Source organism: Nerophis lumbriciformis, linkage group LG01 (genome assembly GCF_033978685.3).
Source record: "Nerophis lumbriciformis linkage group LG01, RoL_Nlum_v2.1, whole genome shotgun sequence".
NCBI lineage: Eukaryota > Metazoa > Chordata > Actinopteri > Syngnathiformes > Syngnathidae > Nerophis > Nerophis lumbriciformis.
The window spans coordinates 32,814,833-32,842,500 of NC_084548.2; the positions used below are offsets into that span (position 1 = coordinate 32,814,833).

The 27,668-nt window shown below is 37.5% G+C and overlaps 1 protein-coding gene across 2 annotated transcripts in view; it reads right to left on the reverse strand.

Moving 5' to 3' along the window:
* The window catches only part of pkp1a (plakophilin 1a), a 33,387-nt gene that overhangs the window by 2,469 nt on the left and 3,250 nt on the right, over nucleotides 1–27,668 (reverse strand). For both annotated transcript variants that reach the window (XM_061979801.2, XM_061979809.2), the window contains exons 2-13: nucleotides 20,079–20,200; nucleotides 11,690–11,857; nucleotides 11,422–11,579; nucleotides 11,169–11,310; nucleotides 10,090–10,297; nucleotides 9,831–9,999; nucleotides 9,150–9,267; nucleotides 5,194–5,358; nucleotides 4,942–5,115; nucleotides 4,515–4,668; nucleotides 4,237–4,423; nucleotides 644–728 (exon numbers count right to left, since the gene is read on the reverse strand). In XM_061979801.2, the coding sequence (XP_061835785.1) occupies nucleotides 644–728; nucleotides 4,237–4,423; nucleotides 4,515–4,668; nucleotides 4,942–5,115; nucleotides 5,194–5,358; nucleotides 9,150–9,267; nucleotides 9,831–9,999; nucleotides 10,090–10,297; nucleotides 11,169–11,310; nucleotides 11,422–11,579; nucleotides 11,690–11,857; nucleotides 20,079–20,200 (1,850 nt within the window). The remainder of the gene's footprint in view (nucleotides 1–643; nucleotides 729–4,236; nucleotides 4,424–4,514; nucleotides 4,669–4,941; nucleotides 5,116–5,193; nucleotides 5,359–9,149; nucleotides 9,268–9,830; nucleotides 10,000–10,089; nucleotides 10,298–11,168; nucleotides 11,311–11,421; nucleotides 11,580–11,689; nucleotides 11,858–20,078; nucleotides 20,201–27,668) is intronic.

Genomic DNA, 27,668 nt, shown 5'->3' on the forward strand with positions numbered 1-27,668 from the left:
TACAGGCCATGGAGCCACACAAAAAGTAACGTGAAGTTCCAATTGACTTGACTGTGTGCTTAATGTTGAGTCTACACAGAATGCTTCCCTTGTGGATCTATAAAGTTTGTCTGAGTCTAAGTTTAATGTACCCACTTTGGGGCAAGTGCGAACAGCAATGAAATTGTAAAACATGCAAAAATCTACTTTTATCTGCACGTTCATGGAAAGTCCTGGTTTCTATCATGCAGTATAAAACAATACGATAGAGTAGTGTTGTTAAAGCATAACGTGTACAATATGTCACACTCCTCCCTCAAAGTAAAAGCTAAGTAAAGTGTGTTTTCTTGACAGCTATTGCAGAATCTGAGCGTTAAAAGTGTCTTGACCCTTATTAAGGCTCTCATTTTTACACCTCCCCACTGTAGATGGTGAGCGCAGAGAACCAGTCTGCCAGGATTCCAGAGAGACTGTTTCTGTATTCAATGAACGTCTTGGGTGGGGCTCGACAGAGAAAGTGACAGTGCAGCCAGAAAAATAACACACACAAACACACACGCCCATCCCTGCTTGGTCCCTACTGCTGCGGGTGCAAGGACATGTGCAAATACAACCTAAGTGGACGTGCTGTGGAAGTATTAAACATGCATGTTTAATTGATTACCTTTTTCAAAATGTTCTGCAAATTCTTGTCATTCCATAGATGGTAGAGAAAGACTGAGGCTGCTTTGCTGCCTTTGGGGAAAGAGCTGGGACAGGAGAGGAGAAGTCAAATTATGTAAAAATAGCAACTTAAAAATGTGATACATGTCTTAATCAAATATTTTTGCCCTATATTTTGATGTAAATACATGCATGACAAAACAAATTAAAGGCAGGTAAAATATATATTGTGATTCATACACTCAAAATGTTCAAACCAGTGTGTATATTTAGTCTCAATGTCCTTGTTTTTTAAAATTACTTACTATTTTTTTCTTCTTCCAAAAATCAAACATTAAATATAAGCATTGGTTCTTCATACTTCTTAAACATGTCTGAAACAAATCATAACCATAAACATAGGGAACTTTTTTTTTTTAAATGTTTATCCACAAAATACTCTTTTACGTGGTATAGACACAAGAAAGTGGCCAAACATTGTGTTATTTGCAAAATTCAATGTTTTTTGCAGGCAAACATCTATTTTTTTATGGGACAATTTTGAGGGAACTCAATTATGTGAGACATAATTGAGAACATTATATTCAACAAATAATCTAGTAATGTTTTGAGAAATGTTATGAATAGTTTGCATATAGGACTTTCATATCACAATGACAAAACATTTACATTAGGAATACTTGGGATGTTACAGAATCTTTAAACAAGATCTTCTATTTAGGGGGATACCAAAATATCTTATTTGGATAGTTATTTCCTCAATTTTAACATTTTTAAACTAGAATACACAAAATATGGCATAATGCTAAAAGTAAGATTATGATAAAGTCAATGACTAAAAATAAGTGAATTGCTCTAAAAACTAGAGACATTTCCAGAAAGAAATTGTAAATCTTGGCAAGTGGCACATAATTTGCAGTGTATTATTGGAAATTACCGGTATGTAATGTTTTTATTTTAAATTGTTGAGGTGTTATGTAAATGGCTGTAGATGGATGAGTATATGATCAGATATAATGAAACAATGAATGTTGAGTGTATATTTAAATTTGTTGTATATTTTATTGTCATAATCCACCTGCCCAGTAGTTGTATTTAGCTGTAGCTAAATTTGGGATGAAACATCTCTTCTTTTTGTAAAGTTTAATGTGTTCACACATTATCTCTGTCCAATAAATAATAAACTAAAACTAAACTAAACTAGCCTATTATTTTCGCACTATTGCCACCAAAAAATACACTGCCAAAAAAAAACTTTGCTTTCCGAAACCGGATGTTGTGATGACGCATCCACTTCCGCTAGCGGGCTACGTATTTTCCTGTGCACAAAAATGACATAGCTCGCCCAAAGATGACGTAAAAGTCGCAATCAGGTCGCATTTTCCATTGACATTGAAGTCACATTTGAAAAGACCAGATTCCAATGAGATTCCTCCTGATAGCCCCAATTACGCTGCACACAAAATCAGATTATTTTGCCCTCCAGTGACACAGACGTGATGTTTTTTCAAGTCTAAATGTTTTAAAATCAATCAAATCTGATCTTTTCGCATCAGATTCAAGCCACATCAGGAGGTATCCTCGGACCCAACTGGATGTATTTATTTAGTTTGCCTTTTCTTTTTCCAACCCCTATAATGTTATTAAAAAACATGGTTTCCTGGGCATCGTCTTCATCATTTAAAGTATGTTTTTTTTTTCTTTAAGTCGTCGGCTAGAAGTCTCTCTGTCTCCGACTCGGTCATGGCCAATTGTGACTATCATACGAATACAAACCAATCATCATGGATTTTCTGATTGGATTTTCTCTGTATGTTCATTGTAAGGTCATTGTTTTTTATCCATATGTTTTTGGCCTGGACTTGCAGTCTATTTTCTCTCTTTGTAGCATGTAGCTTTGACGTAAGCTACCTCGCTTCATGGGTCTTAAAATAGCTAAGCTACAGAAATCACTACACGTTTAAAGTAGCGAGGCTACCGCCAAGCTATTGGGAAATGTAGTTGATTGATTGATTGAGACTTTTATTAGTAGGTTGCACAGTGAAGTACATATTCCGTACAATTGACCACTAAATGGTAACACCCGAATAAGTTTTTCAACTTGTTTAAGTCGGGGTCCACTTAAATTGATTCATGATACAGATATATACTATCATATATACTATCATCATAATACAGTCATCACACAAGATAATCATCAGGGTGTATACATTGAATTATTTACATTATTTACAATTCGGGGTGTGGAGGGGGTTAGGTTTGGTTGTTATCATCAGTCATCGACAATTGAGAACAGAGAAATGGATATTGAAACAGTGTAGGTCTGACTTGGTAGGATATGTACAGCAAGTAGTGGACGTAGAGAGAGACAGAGAGATCAGAAGGTATAAGAAAAATATCTACATTTGATTGTTTACATTTGATTATTAACAACAATCCGGGGAGGGTGTTAGTTTAGGGTTGAAGTTGCCTGGAAGTCTATGCCACATTGATGTGGCATAGAAAGAGAGTTAGTTAAACTACATAGCTTCGCTATATGTAGCTCGTTACTGCCCGTCACTGACATTGGGGCCACATTGGGGTCTGTGTTTGTACTGGAGTCTGATAAATATCACATTTTACTTGCAGTGTAAACAGTCAGCTGCAAACAAATACGATTTGGGCTACTATGGCCTGCAGTGTAAACGTAGCCCTGATGTGGCCTGAATCTGATGCAAAAAGTTTAGATTTGAAGCACTTAGGATGGGGAAAAAATATCCGATCAGTGTCATTTTAGGAGGGGAAAAATCTGATTTGGTGTGCAGTGAAATGTGTAATTTGAGACTAGATCTGACCAATCTAAGTCTATTAGCATGAACTAATTAAGATTACTTGGATTAAAGGTGAAACGTCTTCTAAGACAAACTGAACAGTCCAGTTGCGATCGATTCAATGCCGTGAGAATGCTGATGGTGTGTTTGACGGACAATTAGCTGGAAGGACATACAGTAGAAGTCCACTCTCCAAGATAAACTCTGTACATTATCATTACATCACTTTATAAAACTACTTTAGTTGTCAGGAGTACATGTTATTGCATTCTTTTTTATACAATACGTATTATCTGAAAGTTATTTTTTCTTTTCAAAAGGCATGTTACAAATTGTGCAGTTTTTTTAGGGGGGGACGACAAGCATCAATTAAACTGAATTGAATTCCTTTTTGAATGGGAAATGTTGATTTGGGATACAAGTGTTTTGAGTCAAGAGCTCTGTCACAAAACCAATTAGGCTCATAAATTGAGGTCCTACTGTACATGTATTATAACATGCATTTGTTAAAATGCAGCTACAGACGCTATGCTTGAGCTAGTTTGCCACACTGTTGGCTAATGGCGACCAACCAGAGCCCAGTTATTATACTTGTCCCTGATAGGCTCAGCAACAGTCGGTGTCCTCCGTCAGTGGAAGAAATGATACTCGTCTGTCGGCTGCCGTTACAGGATCAATGAATCTCCCTATAATCTAAAATATGGTCGCTACTTCACTGTACTGTGATTACTTTCACGTATCAAACTTTTACTCTCCACCTTAAAAGTGATTCAGAATAACTCACGCATTCTCGCTAATGTCAGCCAATGTCGTCACCAAATTGTTGTCAATAAACTTCTTGCTGGCCTCTGGGTCCGCCATCACCAGATTCCGCACTGTGTTGCAAGCTGTCGCAACGGTTTCATCAGAGTTGCCAAGCTCCTGGGGTCCAGCGGAGAGGAGGCCTGCGAGCTCTGGTAATACCTGTTTGGCTGCAGAAAATATATACGAGACTCAAAACTGCTGCAAGGGAATGAGAGGAATGAGTGAAAGCGTCTGGCAGGAACATGTAATGCTTCTCACCCATGGAGGTGTGCAAGTTGCTGCCCCGACACATGTTGCCCAGCAGAGAGACGGCGGCCTTCTGAAGGCTCTGGTTGGGTGACTTTAACAGAGGAGTTATGTGTGACAGAGCCTCCAACTTCTGGACTAGAATCTGACCAACGCCGCTGGACCCCTGAGACAGATGAGACTCACCTTTACCTGTCATACATTGTATAAGCATGCCTCCTACTTTCCTTTGATGTCATTTTTTCTTTACATTGTACAGTAATATATGCTGAATATATATTTTCATAAAGCAGTCAGTTCTAAATGTTAAAAATATTTTCTTAAATCATCGCAAGGAATCATATTGGTAACCTACATCCAAATGGACGGCAGACACTTTAATATACAGTAGATGAAGGAGAGAAATAGTTACTACAGTATATTGATCCAAATCACTCACTAGTTCTTTGCTGGCAGTCAGGTTCTGCAGTGCACCACTGCACGCTTCCAAAGTGGCATCTTTCTGGGACGTGCTGAGCAGAGACAAGTAGGTCCGCAAGGCTTTGGGATGGCACAACAACTCAGCGCCTTTTGGGACTTCATCAGTCTTTCCTTGAAGAGCATCGAATGTAAACTGATGAGAAAAGAAGATGAGGTAGAGGTCACGTGGGACACCAGACTAACAACGATGGAGGGTTGAGTAGACATTTACCTGCTGTTGAGCCTTACTGCTTTTGGGGCTGAAGCAACCAACACTCTGGTTTTTTTTGCCAGATTGGCTGTCTGTTCGAGGGATGTATTTGGCAAAGCATTTTGGGGACTCGGTCTCCAGCTTGTAGGTCAAATTATGGAGGATGCATGCACAGTTCTCCACGGACTACACGAGAGGAAAATAAAGCAACTATGGTTAACAAATCATAATTTTATTGTTCACAAAATTAACAAATGATTGACTTAACCAGTAAGAGTTCTATTGTATTCAGGGCCCCATTCTCACGTGTGCCAAAATGAAAACAATTTCCTCCCCCCCTTCCCTGTGACTTATAAAATAATTGGTACCTGTTTTTGTGTACTAGGGAACTGCATAAGTCCCAGAATTTTGAAATCAAACCATGGACGCATGGCGGAGATATTTATAAAACAATATTGTCTTCCTTCATACTTCCTCCAAACAGGCAGTTTGGAATTTTCCCAATTTGTGACGTTTTTCCAATTGGTGATGTCAGCGGATATCTCCATATATGGTAGAAATTTACCCGAAGAGCTTTGCATGAGTCCACCATTTTAGTCCAACACTGTAGCTCATGGGTGTCAAAGTCTGGTAATTTCACTTGGCCCTTGAGGCGATATCAAATTAACACTAAAGCTGGCCCGCTGATTATATATTGCGGCGGTGCCGCGGTAACACCGCATTCACCGCTAATTCTAATACTTGGTAGGGGATAGCGGGGGGTGTATATTGTAGCGTCCCGGAAGACTTAGTGCTGCACAGGGTTCTGGGTATTTGTTCTGTTGTGTTTATGTTGTGTTACATTGCGGATGTTCTCCCGAAATGTGTTTGTCCTTCTTGTTTGGTGTGGATTCACAGTGTGGCGTATATTTCTAACAGTGTTATAGGTTTTTATACTGGCACCCTCAGTGTAACCTGTATCGCTGTTGATGAAGTATGCGTTGCATTCACTCGTGTGTGCATACAGAAGCCGCACATAGCTTGTGACTGGGTCTGAACGATGTTAGAATGGATGAAAAGCGGACGTGACGATAGCTCGTAGAGTACGTTAAAGGCAGTGCATTTGAGGCACGCCCCCAAGACTGTGGTCCGGGTGGACTACGAGGTATAATGACTGATGAACACCTTCGTTCGATAATGAAGGTTGCCTCAGCTCAAAGCCTGAGCCCCGACATTAATGGAACTAGCATCCAAGAAAAGATGGCAGGTATCTGGCTTGGGCACATCAGATTAGATCAGTGTGTTGCAAACTGAGCAGTTTAAAGTCCTGAATGGTTGTTTTATTCATTGTTATTTTATTTAAAAATGTATTAGCCTGTGGAAAAAGTTAATGTTGATATTTACCTCAGAAGGCTGCAAATAGAAAAGAGGCATTCAATTTTTATTTAAATTGTATTTGATATGCCATTGATATTTTTTAATTATTATTATTATTATTTGAAACTTGATTTTGCATGTCACTATAAAGTTATATAAGCCTAGCTTGTTCAATATTCAATGCAAAACTTGTTTGGGTCCCTATTAAAAGGTTAATTTGTTCAACCTTGGCCCGCGGCTTTGTTCAGTTTTAAATTTTGGCCCACTCTGTATTTGAGTTTGACACCCCTGCTGTAGCTGATAAGCTCCTTCTTTTGCTGTCTACTCTTGTTGTGGGGCAGACTGGCTCAAAGGGTTACCCCCAGATTGCCACTATATATTTGGTGGGGGGCATGGCTGGGGGCGTGGTCAATGTGACATCATCATGTATATGGTGTCACAATAATTTTGATTGGCAATAATGGATATATTTTCTTTAAAAAGGCTATATAAATGTTTTATGTATATCTAAATAACAATTCTGTGTTATGTACTTCAAACCAAATCTGTGTTATTGGTTATTGAAAATAACAGAGGGACAACTGGTGGAAAACGGATGGATCGATGGATATTTTTTCTTATATTACATTGTTTTCTATTTTTAAATTTTTGTTGCTTATTGTAAAATGTAACACAGGCTATCCTATATTCTGCCCTCCCTGAATGTTGGAATTCAGTTTGCTAAATATGTAAACAGTCTTTGAATTAGAGATGAAAAAAATAACTTTAGATGGTTTATTGATATTCTCCACAATAAGTCATTGTAAAAAAAGTACACTAAGGAAAGTAAATTAAATATACACATGAAGTGCACATTCTGTACATGTAGGAAGCACGTTAAAGTATTAATACAGTTTGGAATAAACTGTAAAAAAAAACAATACAATTTTACAGGATGAAGGCTGCCTATAATAATAATGCTAACATACCATGGAACAGCTCATTGACAGGTTAATCCAAATTAGCAGGGCCAATCGCAGGACACATACAGTACATGGAAAGACAATCATTTACACTCACATTCATACTTTATAGTCTCAGATCAAGCCAACAATGTTAGGTAACACAGGTTGATAGGTAGCATATGTTAGTAACATGAATGTGGGAGAAAGCCGGAGTAGCCAGGGAAAACCCAAAACGCATGGAAAACAAGCACACTCTACAAACATCCACTGGGATGAGGAGAAAAGGACCATAATACCACTTTGAGTTAACTCTCAAAAATCGAAATGCACATTATTGCCTCGTATGCTTAAGTGGAAGAAAAGAAGAGTGCAGCCATAGCGGAAGGTTGTTTAGACAACCTGGTACTAACAGACGTTCAATGCATGTGGACAACGACTATATCTGTCTGGACCATTGAACTATGTAACTATTTCATAGAAAGTACATACCGTACATAATCAATTGATTTGATTGATTTTTAACAGTTAATATCAATCTGTCAGTTGTCGCGCTCCCCCCATCCTGATGCATCACGGCTTCACAAATATTTGTACCAAACATAACTCTTAACATCCCAAATAACCTCAAGGTAGTTATAATATCAAATGAAAGAACATTTCATCTACAGAGTTACATCAAGCCAGGAAGAAGACGCTGTTGCGCATGTATACACACACTACATCACCATGACGACACACATGCACATGACAAGCATGGCATGGATTGATACTGCTTTTTCAAATTTAAAAATGTTATCTTTTATACAAACTTTAATGACATTCAAGAGTGTTTTAGTAAAACTCCATGTTCCGTGCTTTTCACACAGCCCAAAAAAGCATCATGGCAAAGTCCGCCTCATTTGTAATGAGCCCGCCTTTCTGCCGGACGGAGTGGGCGTGTCCTTAGGCTTAATGGGAGAATACGAATAATAAGAGAACCAACTTCAAATGTGTAAAAAAACATGTCAGTGCAAAAGGTAGAGTAAGGCCCTTTCAGACTAAAGTTCAATTAGCTGTGGACTGATGCCAAAAGCTAGACTGACAGGAAAAGCCAGTGAAACAAAATAGAAAGGAAATTAAAGTTCTGTGCTAAATGTGCTTGCAAAGGAGCGATGAGAGTCACATGAGACATGAAGGTAAATTGGTCACAGTATCAAAAATCCTTGTCAGTCAGCTGAATGTTGCGTAACATGGTCCTAATTGCCATGTGACAGTGTGAAGTGAAGTGAATTATATTTATATAGCGCTTTTCTCTAGTGACTCAAAGCGCTTTACATATTGAAACCCAATATCTAAGTCACATTTAAACCAGTGTGGGTGGCACTGGGAGCAGGTGGGTAAAGTGTCTTGCCCAAGGACACAACGGCAGTGACTAGGATGGCGGAAGCTGGGATCGAACCTGAAACCCTCAAGTTGCTGGCACGGCCGCTCTACCAATCGAGCTATACCGCCCCAGTGTGACAGTGTCTAAATAAGCCCTGCTTTGACAGAACTTGAAATATTGACAAAAAATGCCATAATTTAGTAATGATGAATTAATGGATTCAGCGCTTAGGCCTCATCTAATTCTATGAATAGCAGCATTTTCAGCTGAAACTAAACTCAAAGCAGGCATTTCAAAGCAATGTTTTGGGTAACCTTGTCATCTGGATTGTCCTCGTCCACACAAGTCTGCAGGTAAGACATCAGGGAGTCAATAAGTCCACGACAGTTTCTCATGGCTGTCCTCTCTCTCAGCTGCGCAGAGCTCAGGTTCCTGCACAAGTTTGAATGTTTTTTTTTTGTTTTTTTCTTTTTAGAAGACACGACAGAAGTAAGAAGGTGGCTCCCTATATCAAGATACTATTGATTTATTTATTTGTGCTTAAATACTATTCTATAATAGCAAGTTATCAGTGCTTGGGAGAATGTTGAATTTTTACACATTTTGCTATAGAATGCACACTTCCTCGGGAGATACAAAGGCCGTCATGATCCGTATAAGAGGCCAGCCAGGAATCCAGGCTTAACACCGTCTAACGTTTTTTGGGTGGTTGGCTGAAGGCGCTAGTCTATTGTTCTAAACCAAAGACCTAGGAATCGCATGAGGGGCGAATATAAAAATAGTCTCTTGCATCCCACAGAAGTTTGTGGTTAATCAGTTGACGCTAATCCTGGGCACTTCCAGAAGCGAGCGGGTAGTAAGTGGTAAACACTTTCCTTGCATATCTATTTCTTCTGAAATGCATGATTAATCAATTAATCAAAAGTATTTTAAGACATCGAGTTACTTCTAATGCCTTAATGTGTATATTGTCACAAGTATTTGTTTGCTCTTACCGCAGGCACCCTGTGGTGTTGTAGAACACCTCCGGGTGTATGTTGTTGGTGGCGCTGTCATCTGACCAGCAGGTGAATGGCACCACAACATTCTCGGTCAATGCAGGGAGTGCTGTGCCTATAAGTTCTCCTTTTAGCTCGTCAGCGGAGGACAAGTTCCACAGCAGGCCTGTCAGAAAAACAACTTTTCTTGTACAACCTGAGCAATGAAATTCACCGTCCGCTCAATCGTTTTTTTGTAACTACTCGGATATCTTACCTGTAATTTGTTTCTGTGTCTCGGAACAATCTGTCTCCTTCAGTAACTGCAGGGCTTTGGCTATGCCGCCGCAGCTTTGAACTTGCTGCTTATTGCTTGGGTTCTTGAACACCAGGTTCCTTAAGGCCCCGGCAGCAGCCTGACTCACAGCAGGGTTGGGGCTACGCAGTAGAGTCACCAGATGGGGTATGCCTCCAAGCTGAAGAACCTGATATAAAAACTAATTAGTTTAGGTGTGGAAGTGGATTAAAAATACCGTGGTATACTTTAGGCCTACCTACAAATGTTGAACAGAAGTCAATTTGATCACTCTTTGTGGTGTATACCAAGTATTTAAAACCAGACACTGAGGAGCCACGGGGATACACAAATTGTTGGTTTTTTTTGCCTGAATTTACAAAGTCTCGCAATTGGGGCCACACTAAAAAAATAAATATGACAAATACTGGACATGTGGAGAATAAAGTGGTAATATTATGCCATATTTTTTAAGTTGAAATGTTACAAGAAAAGTTTGTAATAATCCAATTAGTATACAGTATATTCATTGGATTTTTTTTCAATCAATACACACACACACACACACACACACACACACACACACACACACACACACACACACACACACACACACACACACACACACACACACACACACACACACACACACACACGCACACACTTAAATAGTATTCTGGTTCGATGATTGAAACAAAACAATATAAGAGGTTAATTCAGTCTGTTCCAAGAACAGACCAAAAATATATATATATATATATATATATATATATGGTAACAATATATACATAGTAACATTAAACTGATCATACTCATGTACAGTGTGTCATTGTTTAAGGTGATACGTGTAACGTATAACTTGACAAGCACAACATTCCTCATTTTCATCTGACGCTATCGTTTGTTACTGTGAAATTTAAATAAGGGTGTGACTTTCTCTAAATATTCTTTATTGTAATAATAAATAATAAATAAATACATTTAATAATGAATAATAGTAATAATTTAAAAGATGTGGGCCTAATATACACTCAGATGAATGAATTACATTTGAGTCTAACCTCTTGTTTGGCACGGTCTTCTTTAAAGCTGCTATGCTGGATCATGCTGGCACCACACAACTGGAACTTCTCCTCAGGGTTAGAGAGAAACTCTACAGCTTCCTTAATGGTCAGATCTGATGTGCTTGGTGCAATGACAGCGCTGCGGATACAAATGAAGGTGAAAATCATTTAGTTTGGAAACAGCAGACATTTTCTCTCCTGCTAAACACTTCTTGGAAAAAATTCAAACATATGAAAGAAATAAACTCACGCTGCTTTCTGCTCAACATTGGACATTTTGATTGCCTGAGACGGGCCAGAAGGTTGTCCCACAGCCCGTTGTTGGCCGCTCGCCGTATGGTATCCATTGTTGATAGAATAAGTGCTGTGTCTTTTCACCTGACTCTGGACATTCTGTCCTTTGGCTCTCTAAATAAAAATATATTGAAATAGGTTTGCATTTTGTACTGGAGTGCACGACAATCAATACCCAAATAAATGCTTGCTGCAACATGTCAGTTCTACGTAGGACAAATCACCGTGATGACTCCAGGAGCCAATGCAGGATCACTGCGACTTGGTTTCAGTTCAGTGGGAACTTGAGGCCAGTTGGAAACATTGATTTGCTGTTCCCATCCACCGGAGGTGCTGTAGTTTTTTCTTCCCAAGCTTTTAGCGGACAAAGATCGGGTCTTTTGGGCATGCAGCTGCACAATGAAAAAAAAGAAAAAAAAAAAAATATAACTTCATTTGAAGTAAAAAACACTTTAGTACGACATGATTATTTGCTGAGGTGCAAGACTTTGACTTAAAGCCTTTCTACTAACATGTTTCCACGAGTGAACCAAAGAAGATCGCGTACATGCCTTCGATTGCTTTTCTTCTTTAGTTTATGTTGAGGGCAGCAGAAAACACCAATCACACACTATGAAGTAACATAATATCTGCAATTGGAGACTCACCGCAGGAGCAGTTTCTCACAGAGGTGCTTTGTGCACACAGTGGAGGCGGCACACCAGCTCAACCTGTATATTTACAGTCGCTCTGAGTCTAAGAAGCTAGATCTCTAATACATGTAAATCAATTCAACTTACAATGTCACCTGACCTTTCATTAATCACTGCAGGTGACAAATTGACATTGTTTAATGTAACTTAGCAAAACGTCAATATCAGTTGCACAGAAATGACACAGCCCTTCAGTTTGGTGTTTTTTTTCCCCTTCTTGCTTCAAACCAAACCAGTTGCTAAGCTTCCATGTGTCAACATGGTTACCTAGCTCTGAGAGTATGATGAGTGGGAGGATCTGTCAACAAAATGTCTGATAAACCCTGAGAGAGCAGTTACTTTCAAAGTGCAGTTTGCTTCCCAAAGCTCCGTGCAAAATTAGACAACGCACCATTTCTAGTGTTTCCATTAACAATGCTTAGAGATCAATTAGTGTACTATAACAAGTATAGCTAATTTGTGATAAGCATACAATCATAATAATTTCTTTTATCTAAAGCTTTCTTGTGTGATCAGATCACTTTTCTATTGACGCTTTTTATGTTTTTGCACATATGAACTAGTCAAACAGCCAACAATTAATGGCAAAGGAGAGATGGTAAAGGTAAGGTCTGCGTTTTGTTCAGGAGAAAACACACAGAAGCTAAAACAAATAACAGAAGACAAGAATAAATTAAAGAGATGATTTGACAAAAACAGACTATATTTGAATCTCAGAAAAAAAGTAAAATAATGCAATTTGGTAGCTCTATCCTAGAGCTGTTATTGCCCTAAACTCTGCACTTACCTGAACACTCACCACTTTATTAACTTGCTAAACTCTGATAGAGATCTTCTGTGCAATATGTTTTTAAAATAGTTCTTATGTTTAGTTCTTATGTTTCTAAGGGCTTCACGGTGGCAGAGGGGTTAGTGCATCTGCCTCACAATACGAAGATCCTGAGTAGTCTTGGGTTCAATCCCGGGCTTGGGATCTTTCTGTGTGGAGTTTTCATGTTCTCCCCGTGACTGCGTGGGTTCCCTCCGGGTACTCCGGCTTCCTCCCACTTCCAAAGACATGCACCTGGGGATAAGTTGATTGGCAACACTAAATTGGCCCTAGTGTGTGGATGTGAGTGTGAATGTTGTCTGTCTATCTGTGTTGGCCCTGCGATGAGGTGGCGACTTGTCCAGGGTGTGCCCCGCCTTCCGCCCGATTGTAGCTGAGATAGGCTCCAGCGCCCCCCGCGACCCCAAAGGGAATAAGCGGTAGAAAATGGATGGATGGATGTTTCTAAATGTTTTATTATTGTTTTTTGTCTTAAGAGTAGTTTATGTAGGTTGTTTTAAAAGCACTGAGCTAGATTGCTGTTCAATTTTGTTGTTTCCATGCAATGACAATAAAGGTATTCTGATTACGATTCAGAAGAGAAAGTCAAACACAAATACAAACAGACTGGCATTAAATGAGAAAAAAAAGCATTATGGGATGATAAAATGAACTGGAAATCTCCTAAAAAATATACAACATAAAGTAGCAAGAAAAACGTCAATAATGAATAAAGCAAAACATGTACTGGACCAAAAATCACTCCGTATTCTCTACTGCTTGCCAGTGTTATCATATCTGAGTTATTGTGCAGAAATATGGAGAAATAACTACAAAAGTACACTTGTTCTTTTAGCATGTTACAAAAAAGAAAGATCAGTTGGAATAATGCATAATGAGGGATACATACAGGGATTACAAATACATTGGAGGCAGCCATCAGAGGTGACATACTTCACACAAAAGTCACAATTTCTCCGTGATTGTTGGTTCAAAGCTAATGAAAACTTTGGCAAAATGAGGGTAATAAGTTAGTTTTTTGGTCGTTCTGGTCACGAAACACTGCAGGAATGTAGCAGCAGAGTGCATCAAATTAGGCCACAAAGTCATACTTTCACAAAATAAAAGCTTGTTTTATTGTAAGTTTATGAGCTGGAGTATGTTTAGACAAATTATTTTGGTTTATTTCGTCAGAAAAACTAACGTCAAAACGACAGCAATTGCATGCACCCAGGAAGAGCCACACATGTCCTTGGTAGCAGTCAATGGTGCCTTTCGTTTAGTTGGCCATACTCTCTTTATACACGGGACTCAATCAACAGCTGATTGCAACCAAGTAGTGCACTTGATTTAGCCTCAATTGGTTTAAAGGGGAACTGTTCTTTTTTGGAATGTTGCCTATAATTAACAATCTTTATGAGAGACAAGAACACATACTGTATGTTTTCATTCTAATGCCTTCTAACTCAAATAAGCGTAAATAAAAGTCCACTTACGATGGAGCCAAAGGAAACCATGACGTCATTGCGTCTTTTCCGACCATAAAACACAATAAATAACCATCCAAAAAGCGTCAACAATACTCCATTTACATTTCGTGACCTGAATATTAACCAAATATCAGCCATATTGTTATTATAAGCGCTAACGTTAAGGTTAAGGACCTACATTTAGTGGCAAAATTGATCAGAGAGACACAACTTCCTTATGCTGTATTGACATCATCAGCTGGTAAACTGCTTTCTCGTCTCGGAGCTCGTGAAAGTTAATTCTAGATTACAAATCATTAGAGATGTCCGATAATGTCGGCCTGCCGATATTATCGGCCGATAAATGCGTTAAAATGTAATATCGGAAATTATCGGTATCGTTTTTTTTTATTATTATCGGTATCGTTTTTTTTTTGTTTTGTTTTTTTATTAAATCAACATAAAAAACACAAGATACACTTACAATTAGTGCGCCAACCCAAAAAACCTTCCTCCCCCATTTACACTCATTCACACAAAAGGGTTGTTTCTTTCTGTTATTAATATTCTGGTTCTTACATTATATATCAATATATATCAATACAGTCTGCAAGGGATACAGTCCGTAAGCACACATGATTGTGCGTGCTGCTGGTCCACTAATAGTACTAACCTTTAACAGTTAATTTGACTAATTTTCATTAATTACTAGTTTCTATGTAACTGTTTTTATATTGTTTTACTTTCTTTTTTATTCAAGAAAATTATCTTCACCATACCTGGTTGTCCAAATTAGGCATAATAATGTGTTAATTCCACGACTGTATATATATCGGTTGATATCGGTATCGGTTGATATCGGTATCGGTAATTAAAGAGTTGGACAATATCGGAATATCGGATATCGGCAAAAAGCCATTATCGGACATCCCTACAAATCATGCCTGTCACATTGAACGCAAAATAATGTGAACATAAACTGAGAAGTTGGTCCACTTTGACATCTAATTTAGACCCAGAAATGGCAAAAAAAAGTCCTGAAAAGACGCTCTATTCCCCCCCTTTTTTCTTTCTTCGTGCGGATAATGAGTCATTCTTCATCTAATCTAAACAGGAATATATCAACATCTTAACAGTAGGCATCACAGTAACAGCAGACATTGTACAGTAAGTGACATTTATTTATGTTTGTTGGCTCTCAAGAAGTCTGCAGTGAGGAGTAATTAACGATGTTGACGAAGGAAAAAGCGAACATAGTGATGCGTTTGTGAAATAAATGTGCCGCCCTATGCTTAAAATGAGCAAAACACGTTAATATTACATGTTTTTATTAATGTGCCTGTTACTACATTACATATATAATTACAGACTGTATATACAATGTTGATGAGCGCTTTATAGGCAGAAGAGAGGAACTCTCATAGGCTCCATTGTAAGCACACTTTTGCTTGCATTTATTTACAACTTAGAATGCACAAAAGTCTTACATACGAATTGTGAATGATAAGCAACATTCCAAAAAAGCGCAGTTCCCCTTTAAGACCGGATGACTTAACAAGCAATTCTGCACAATCGACAGGATTCTAAAAGACAAATACACAATGTACATATCTTAGGTAATATTTATCTTTACTCAAAAATATTTGTTACATTACAAGACATCTGCAACTAATATTCGAAGAAGACATGATTAACACAATCCATCTCTTTTAGGTAGAAATGACAAATCACAGAAGGCCAGAAATGTTGCCACAAAGTAAGTCATGACATATATTCTTATGTGATGAAACTGCACTCCCTTCAATTGCCTCAACTTACTGTCAGTAAGTCAAATAACGGTAATATACTGTACTTCCAAATTAGTTGCATTTTAGGTAAGAGCCCGAGTTGACATCACATTGACTTTAAGTGATTAATTCTTGGTAGGGATGTCCGATAATGGCTTTTTGCCGATATCCGATATTCCGATATTGTCCAACTCTTTAATTACCGATACCGATATCAACCGACACCGATATCAACCGATATATACAGTCGTGGAATTAACACATTATTATGCCTAATTTGGACAACGGTATGGTGAAGATAAGGTACTTTAAAAAAATAAAAATAAAATAAAATAAGATAAATAAATTAAAAACACTTTCTTGAATAAAAAAAGAAAGTAAAACAATATAAAAACAGTTACATAGAAACTAGTAATTAATGAAAATTAGTAAAATTAACTGTTAAAGGTTAGTACTATTAGTGGACCAGCAGCACGCACAATCATGTGTGCTTACGGACTGTATCCCTTGCAGACTGTATTGATATATATTGATATATAATGTAGGAACCAGAATATTAATAACAGAAAGAAACAACCCTTTTGTGTGAATGAGTGTGAATGAGTGTAAATGGGGGAGGGAGGTTTTTTGGGTTGGTGCACTAATTGTAACTGTATCTTGTGTTTTTTATGTTGATTTAATAAAAAAACAAACAAAAAAACCCCCCAATACCGATAATAAAAATCTGATACCGATAATTTCCGATGTTACATTTTAACGCATATATCGGCCGATAATATCTAATTCTTGGTTATGGACACAGTCAGTATGGTAACAGAAAGGACATGCTGACTGTTGCAGATCACAAATTGTCCTTTTAATTTGGTTTATCAGAAGGAAGGGTTATGAAACACTTAAGACTGTGAGAGTTTACCATTTACTGTGAGAGACACACCTTTGAATGGAAATGTTGCATTCCATTGCACGGACCTTAAATAGAGTACAAGAAATTTGGCAGTGTAACAAAATGGGAAGTCCATTACAAATACATTCACTTCACATTGCATTTAATACTATTTGAAGGCATGTTATTGGTTAAAACATGTACTGTATTGTATTCATTTGTCTCATTGCATAGTGCATATAAGAAGGAGCTAAAGTTGTTCTCTACTTGTATAAGCCAACCTTCTTGTCATCACCTGACAATTACAGAGCTTCTTGACTTCCTGCAGACACCCTGTGGTTGCCTAGCCAATGAATGCCTAACCAATCACATCATTTACTCTTTAGCTAAAAGACACGCTGACTACTGTAGCAGCAGCGACAAGCATTGATTCAAAAATGAAAAATGGTTACAAAAATAAATATACCGAAAAAGAAAGGACTCATAAAAACAGATGAAAAAAAACATTTACACACAATTTGCACACATTCAATAAAAATAAATAAATAGGTTTCTTAAATAGACTGTCAATAAAATTAAAGTACAACTATAAAAAAAAGTCTTGTAATCTCCAAATTAAATCTTTAAACGGTTTTGACTTATACTCCAGACTTCTGATTGTTTGAACTTGTCATGCCACGGGTGGTGAACAAGTTCATTACAACTGAGTACCGCTGTGGCACATACAGACTACATTTGAGATACAGATATTTTTGGGCGGCCAACTAGGAGGCGCTTGCAACCCAAAAATGGTTAGGAAACATTTGTCTTTTGAATACCATTCAAAATCAATAAGATTCCTACACTGCAAGAATATCTGAGCGCTTTGATCACAGGTGTCAAACTCAAGGAACGGGGGCCAGCCACATAATTTTATGTGACCCGCAAAAGCCTGGAAAAAAGTGTCAATAAATTACTTCTTCTCTTTACTAAATGCCGTCGATTTGGACAGCAAAAAACTATAATCGTTTGAAATTTAATATTATCTGATCATGCAAAATATATTATACACTGTACAGCAAACATATTTTTGTAAAGATAAAAATAGCTAAATATCTGCTTGTCACCTTTACTTAAGTAAGTCATCCATGAATTTGTATATAAAAAAATCTAATAATCAAATGCATAGGAAATTGTGTAATAATTTTATTAGGCGATTATACATTCATATAAGTACTGTCAAATTATATTTTTAGATGATTAGATTTTTAGACGCATCACATTGCATGCATATTTTATATGCATATATTTTATATATATTTTATATATATATTTTATATATATATATATATATATATATATATATATATATATATTCCGCCCGATTGTAGCTGAGATAGGCTCCAGCGCCCCCCGCCACCCCAAAAGGGAATAAGCGGTAGAAAATGGATGGATGGATATATATATATATATATATATATATATATATATATATATATATATATTATTTTTTTTTTTTTTTTTTTTTTTTTTTTTAAATCGGCCCTCTGAAGGCACCCATTACTGAAATGTGGCTCTCAATGGAAATTAGTTTGACACCTCTGGTTTAAAATTCAGGCACCAAGTGTGCTGAAATTAAACTTTCAATACCTGATACTTGAGTGTGTTAAAGGTTCTGGCAGACACACAGACAATACATTTGTTGAGAATTAATTGCAGCACCTATGCTAAATGCAGCCAAGTCGTGAAGTCAATTTTGCCTCTAGATACGATTGATCAACAATGGAATCCACATATGATCCACTGATTGCATAATAGGCCCATCAATACAGGAAACATCTACAAACAAGGCGGAACAAGTCCAAACCCCATTTCATTGTGGAATTAACAGTTTCAATGAGGCTGGACAACCAAATCTGTAAAATGAAAAAGTGATAATTTTAGTTTATTTCCCAATAAATTATGTTTGAAGAAACCTTTTACAACATATTAATATTTAATTATAAAAGCATGCTTTACTCATTCCCAACAAAGTGCGTTCCGGGGGGCATTTGGTACATAACTAATTTTTTAACGACATTCTGAAAATACTATCATAAAAAATGTGTAACGTGATGAAAAAAGTTGGAATGTTGACACCGGTAGGTTTTGAGTTCAAACCCCGGCCGAGTCATACCAAAGACTATAAAAAAATGGGACCCATTACCTCCCTGCTTGGCACTCAACATCAAGGGTTGGAATTGGGGGTTACATCACCAAAAATGATTCCACCGCTGCTGCTCACTGCTCCCCTCACCTCCCAGGGGGTGATCAAGGGTGATGGGTCAAATGCAGAGAATAATTTCGCCACACCTAGTGTGTGTGTGACAATCATTGGTATTTTAACTTCGTGGCGAAGTTGGTAGAGTGGCCGTGCCAGCAATCGGAGGGTTGCTGGTTACTGGGGTTCAATCCCCACCTTCTACCATCCTAGTCACATCCGTTGTGTCCTTGGGCAAGACACTTCACCCCTTGCTCCTGATGGCTGCTGGTTAGCGCCTCGCATGGCAGCTCCCGCCATCAGTGTGTGAATGTGTGTGTGAATGGGTAAATGTGGAAATACTGTCAAAGCGCTTTGAGTACCTTGAAGGTAGAAAAACGCTATACAAGTATAACCCATTTATCATTTAATTATAACTAACACAAATTTAGCACATCTATACAGTTTATTGTTATTAATTTATGAATTCATGGATGTAAAACTGTTTGTTTATTTTGTCGACCAGTGACCGAAGAAATAATAAACTAACTAAACTATTGTATTGGAAACTTTAGATTTTTTTAGTGTGCGGCTATCAGTGGAAAAAGATTTGGACACCCCATGTTGTAATAAAGTAGAAAGAAAAATAAAGCGAATAGTAAGAGACACAAAATCAGTTCTTTACAAAGAACCTGTGAGTTTTAAACTGTACTCGCACAGAAAGCAAGGACAGTGTTTAACAGGAAAAATAATTACCGCTTTGCTGAAGCCTGTTGTCTTGGTGGACTGACTGCGACCAAATGTGCCATTGACTTTGGACGGCAAAAACTGGAACATTCCAAACTCGCCCAGTGGCGATAAAGGCGGCAAAGTGGGGCCTATGGAAAAAGAGTAGACTTATGAGGGTAGAAACAAAGACAAAATGCTTCAAGACATTTTCACCCCAAATATCTTCATAGGATGGGACAACAGACAGACAAACGTGCAGCATGTTTGTTGAGGATACCCAAGGCCACTTAATGGGCATCAATAGACTGAAAAATGAACCCTTAAAAGTAGGGATGTCCGATAATGGCTTTTTGCCGATATCCGATATTGTCCAACTCTTAATTACCGATACCAACCGATACCGCTATCAACCGATACCGATATATACAGTCGTGGAATTAACACATTATTTTGCCTAATTTGGACAACCAGGTATGGTGAAGATAAGGTCCTTTTTAAAAAAAATAAAAAAATAAAATAAGATAAATAAATTAAAAACATTTTCTTGAATAAAAAAGAAAGTAAAACAATATAAAAACAGTTACATAGAAACTAGTAATTAATGAAAATGAGTCAAATTAACTGTTAAAGGTTAGTACTATTAGTGGACCAGCAGCACACACAATCATGTGTGCTTACAGACTGTATCCCTTGCAGACTGTATTGATCTACATTGATATATAATGTAAGAACCAATAACAGAAAGAAACAACCCTTTTGTGTGAATGAGTGTGAGTGGGGGAGGGAAGTTTGTTGGCTTGGTGTAGTAATTTTAAGGGTATCTTGTGTTTTGTATGTTGATTTAATAAAAAAAATTAAAATAAAATTAAAAAACGATACCGATAATAAAAAAAAACGATACCCATATGTTCCAATATTACATTTTAAAGCATTTGGCCGATATTATTGGACATCTCTACTTAAAAGGAACTTTGTTGTCTTTGAAGGGAAAAAAATAAAACAAGAACTAGGGATGTGCCAATCAATCGGCCATTGACAGGCCGATTTTAATAAAAAAGTATGTGATCCCCGACGATTAATGCACACAAATGTCGATCCTCTTTTGCTGACGAGTGGCAGTGTGTTTATTTTTAGTCCCCTGGCTGACAAGCTAGCAGCTAATGTGTCTCCATTCACAGTGTGCAGCCACACCTTTAAGCTAATAATAATCACCTCCATTCTGGCAAATACACTGCATCACTTAGTATCATAAGTATTATTATCACTGGAAGATGAGGCTAAAGATGTTACAAACAGAGAACAAGTCAGACGCTGGCATGCAAATAGCTAAACTAACCGCTAAGCCAGTTTTAAACACCAAGAAATAAGTGCTTAGTAAACTTTAAGAAGTGTAGATAGAACCATGTTGCAGCAGAAAGTAAGAAGATATTAATAGAAAATTACCAAGTAGATTACCAAGAGTCTATAGAGAATAAAATAATACAAATTGGTGTGTCAGCATTCTTGTCACAGTGAGTACACCACACGTAAGAGGAGGGCAGATCTATCCATGAATTGGTGGTGTCGATATCAAGGGTCGTATCAGTATATGGTACTATGTGATTAGGTCGATATTTTTACTTTCTCAAAATCTGTTTTTAATGCTTTTGTTAATGTTTACAAACTCAGGGAACGATTTCCTGTCCAAAGGACGACTCTGAGGACAAAAACAAAGGATTTAAATGAGTAGTGCTTATTTTGTAATACTGACTGTTTTTCTCAAACAATCGTATGTAATAAAAAAGAATAAGGAAGTAATTTAAATATTGCGTTGATATTGTTCAACTGTCAATAGCACTCACCATAAATACATAAAAAAATTTACATATGATTGTAACCAGAGGTGGGTAGTAATGTGCTACATTTACTCTGTTACATTTACTTAATTAACTTTTTGGATAAATTGTACTTGCCAGAATAGTTTTAATCCAACATACTTTTTTACTTTCACTTGAGTATTTTTGTGATGAAAAAATGCTACTTTTACTCAATGAGATTGAGTTTCATTCTGATCGTTACATTGATCTATATTGCAATTATTTATAATCTATTAATTAAGGCTTGCAGTGATGTATATTTGTCACATGACTCTGTTTTTACCAATCCAATGTAAGCACGAGTGACGTTAGAAACCATTTCACCAATCAAACGAAGCCTGGCTGTCACATGACTCTGTTTTTACCAATCCAATGTAAGCACGAGTGACGTTAGAAACCATTTCACCAATCAAACGAAGCCTGGCAGTCTCATGACTCTGTTTTTACCAATCCAATGTAAGCACGAGTGACATTTGAAACCATTTCACCAATCAAACAAAGCCTGGCAGTCACATGACTCTGTTTTTACCAATCCAATGTAAGCACGAGTGACGTTAGAAACCATTTCACCAATCAAACGAAGCCTGGCAGTCACATGACTCTGTTTTTACCAATCCAATGTAAGCACGAGTGACGTTAGAAACCATTTCACCAATCAAACGAAGCCTGGCAGTCTCATGACTCTGTTTTTACCAATCCAATGTAAGCACGAGTGACATTTGAAACCATTTCACCAATCAAACAAAGCCTGGCAGTCACATGACTCTGTTTTTACCAATCCAATGTAAGCACGAGTGACGTTAGAAACCATTTCACCAATCAAACGAAGCCTGGCAGTCACATGACTCTGTTTTTACCAATCCAATGTAAGCACGAGTGACATTAGAAACCATTTCACCAATCAAACGAAGCCTGGCAGTCACATGACTCTGTTTTTACCAATCCAATGTAAGCACGAGTGACGTTAAAAACCATTTCACCAATCAAACGAAGCCTGGCAGTCACATGACTCTGTTTTTACCAATCCAATGTAAGCAGGGGGGCCTTAGAAACCATTTCACCAATCAAACAAAGCCTGGCAGTCTCATGACTCTGTTTTTACCAATCCAATGTAAGCACGGGTGACGTTAGAAAACATTTCACCAATCAAACGAAGCCTGGCAGTCTCATGACTCTGTTTTTACCAATCCGACGTAAGCACTAACGACATTTGAAACCATTTCACCCATCAAACGGAGCCTGGCATTCTATCTGACTAGGAATAACAATAATAACGGTTTACGCCAAACAAGCACAAAATATAAAAGCTGAAATAGGTCAGAATTTTAAACTATATGATAAAATAGATACCTACTTGTTTCTAAAAGTATCAGAATGATGCCAGCACATCATGGCTGTGTAAGAAAACTGGTGAACAGAAACCTACTAAAAAAGTTGACTAAAATAGCGATTTGTTTGTATGTCTCTGATGATCATAATAACCACAAGTGACATTTAAACACATTCAAACATTATCAACAACACTAAATGGCAGTAAAAAGTACTGATCTGTTAGGTCTGAAGCTTGAAAGTTGCTAGCACCAGTTTATAAGCATGTAGCATTATCTTTTTCTACTGTATTTACATTCCATCCATCCATCCATTTTCTACCGCAAAAAGCTGAAATGACCACAATCGCCCCCTAGTGTACGAGAGGCACACTGCAATAGGCCAACAGTCTCATTAGATGTAAGAGCATGAAAACTAGAACTTCACATGTAGGTGTACAAATAGAAGAAACTGAATTATTTGACAAATCGGGCTAATTTAGTGCATAGAAACTGTAGAAAGTGACATAATGTCAGATAAGACGGCACCGATCTTCAATGATTACTTTCAAACTATTTAAAAGAACATTTATATCATCATCTGTGTCAGTAGAAATGTTCACATTAAAGCCTACAGGAATTTCACTTCTAACGACAGAAACATGCTGCAGTAAGAACCCTTAAAAATATCTACTGAATAAATTCCGACTTGTAACATGTGTAAAACGACATTTCACATTTCTATGAAGCTCAAGATGAGAGTGCGATGTCTCCTGGTTTTACGACATCTCGTATTTGAGTTTGGTAATAGGGTTAGGCGAAATAAGTGTTTCACTTCAACCTAAACCCTTTCGGTCTGTAAAATTGTCAATTTATCAATTAATGGATGCAAAACTGTTTATGTTTATTTTGTTGACCACTGACCTGCGGCTTATAAGATGGTGCGGCTAATTCATGGGTTTTTCTCCGATAACAGTCATAATACAAATATAAAAAAATAAATATACCTACAAAGTGTTTTATTGTTTGTGTCATGCCTCTATCTTATGGATGAGTTTGCATAGCTTTTCGACTCGTATGTATTCTTCATTCATCAATTCGAGCAACGTTTGCAAGTTTTACAGTATAACTAAAACTATTTATACTTTCTAAAGGCTTAACATGTGCGACGTTTGTAGGATTTTTTCATGCATATTTGCACATGTTATTTTGATGTAATGATGCTAGCATCGTTAGCATTTGCTAATATGCTAACACGTTTACGAGTGTCTGTGATAATAATATGAACTTACGATGGCATTCTTTTTGTATTGTTTCAGTTCCACAAATTCCTCAGTAAATTCACCAAGACCGTGGAGATATTTAGACTTAGACTTAGACTTCCTTTATTGTCATTCAAATTTTAACTTTACAGCATACTTGCCAACCCTCCCGTATTTTCCGGGAAACTCCCGAAATTCAGCGCCTCTCCCGAAAACCTCCCGGGACAAATTTTCTCCCGAAAATCTCCCGAAATTCAGGCGGAGCTGGAAGCCACGCCCCCTCCAGCTCCATGCGGACCTGAGTGACATCAGGTGCGCAACACCACGTAAATTGTTGGCCAACCAAAAAGTAACCCCAGTATGCTATAGCCGACATTCACCAGGAGATGGCAACAAACAAACATAGATCACTATTACATTCCTCCCCTTTTAGAAATGTATAGAAGTTACTCAAAATAAATAAACAACCCAACCAAAAAATGCAGCAGCTCGACCACTAGGCCACCTACTCAGTGGCCTAGTGGTTAGAGTGTCCGTCCTGAGATCGGTAGGTTGGGAGTTCAAATCCCGGCCGAGTCATACCAAAGACTATAAAAATGGGACCCATTACCTCCCTGCTTGGCACTCAGCATCAAGGGTTGGAATTGGGGGTTAAATCACCAAAATGATTCCCGGGCGCAGCCACCGCTGCTGCCCACTGCTCCCCTCACCTCCCAGGGGGTGATCAAGAGTGATGGGTCAAATGCAGAGAATAATTTCGCCACACCTAGTGTGTGTGTGACAATCATTGGTACTTTAACTTTAACTTTTAACTTTAATAAACTGTACTTAAGCCACATTCTTTTCTTTTTTTTTTAGTACTGAACTCTTAACCCTCATTTTTAAAAAATAACATGCTTATTATACAAACAGTATTTGTACACCTTTAACACAGATTTTTATACTGTCTTCAGAGATTCAGTTTTTTTGGTGGTACTCGAAACCTTTCTGGGTACCTGCAAAAGGGTGTTCAGCATGGTTAGAAAAATAGTGACAGAGAATAGAACAAGGATGGACAATTAAACCCTTAACTCAACAATGAGTAGATGAGTGTTATGTGTGTATATATGTGTAAATAAATGAACACTGAAATTCAAGTATTTCTTTTATTTATATATATATATATATATATATATATATATATATATATATATATATAGCTAGAATTCACTGAAAGTCAAGTATTTCTTATATATATATATATATATATATATATATATATATATATATATATATATATATATATATATATATATGAAATACTTGACTTGGTGAATTCTAGCTGTAAATATACTCCTCCCCTCTTAGCCCCACCCCGACAACACCCCCCCACCCCCCACCCCCCACCTCCCGAAATCGGAGGTCTCAAGGTTGGCAAGTATGCTTTACAGTACAGATAAGAACGAAATTTCGTTGCATTAGTTCATGGTAGTGTAGGATAAAAGAGCAATAATGTGCAGAGTGTTTGCATTTACAAAAGAAGGTGCATATATAAATAGATAGATTACTGTACAGATAAATATATTGCACTTTTGCATATTCACCCACGTTTACGGATGTATGTTGTATTGTTTCTATAGTCCAGCGAGTTAATCAGTTTTTACAGAATCTTTCTGTGTAAATAACTCATTTCGCAACGTATATATCTGTGGCTTATAGTCCATTGCGGCTAATATATGGAAAACTATTTTTTTCTTCTAAATTTTAGTGGGTGTGGCTTATATCCCGGTGCACTCTATAGTCCGGAAAATACGGTACTCTTACTCATGTAATTATTTTGATGACTACTTTTTACTTTACTTTTTGACTTGAGTCATATTATTCTATAGTAACAGTACTCTTACTTTCGCAGAATTTTTGGGTACTCTACCCACCTCTGTTGGTAACGGTATTGGTCGATATTTAACTCATGGACAATGGGTATCGGAATTGGCAGCATAAAAATACCTCTGATTGGAACATCCCTAAAAAAACCACCATGGGCTAGCTTATGTCATCAGTGGTTTGATAGAACAGATATCTATTTAAATGTCTATATTTTTCACAATTACTAATTACCGTATTTTCCGCACTATAAGGCGCACCAGATTATAAGGCGCACCTTCAAAGAATGGCCTATTTTAAAACTGTGTTCATATATAAGGCGCACCGCATTATAAGGCGCATAGAATAGACGCTACAGGAGAGGCTGGGGTTACGTTATGCATCCTGTAGTTGCGAGACCTGTTGTGGCTCAATATTGGTCCATATATAAGGCGCACCGGATTATAAGGCTCACTGTCAGCTTTTGAGATAATTGGAGGTTTTTAGGTGCGCCTTATAGTGCAGAAAATACGGTATATTGAATAAAAACTGGTTTGTCCTCGGCCCGAGGAATTTGTTTGTCGTTCAGGCTTGTGACTCACCGCTTTGTTGTCATCAGATACACACAGGGAGCGCGTGCCCACACAAAAACAGTCCAAGAAAATAAATGAACAATTTGCATTCATGTTGTTGATATTATAGAATTTACATTTAAAAACAGCAAACATTAGCTATCCAAATCACTAACAATGCACAAACCCAATGCGCATGTGGGCGTAGTTATATGATTACGTGCTAAACGCCGTAATGTCTACAACGCTTCGGAAAGTTAGCCTTCACGAGGCATCCGTGTCAAAGTTGCAAGTGGACTTACATTTCCACCACACTTTACAAATACACATGTAACATTGAAATGATACTTTGTGGTTTTGTCACGTCACGCATAAGTGCGTGGGTGTGAGACAAACGTGACATCATGTCACATGGTTAACACCTGCGTTACATAAACATGTTTTAGCACATTTATTTGTCATGCTCGAGTCATAAAATTGTGGTCATAATTGCAATGTCGGGCCAATGGCGAGACTGACAGCATCATCGAAGAATTACGACTGTCAAAAGAATGGCAAAGACAACAGATGTAAGATGATTTCAGTAGGATATGTTCACATCACTTTTGTTTAACTATTTGTGCTCAATTGTGTGTTAAATTTCAGCATCTGTTCTAAAATCAGCATTTAAAAGGCCATCTGCTTGATCACGATGTTCCTATTTGCGTACCTTGAAACAAAAACTATGTGGATAATAACTCATCAAGACGAGGAAAAAGATAAACATTCATTGAGGAAC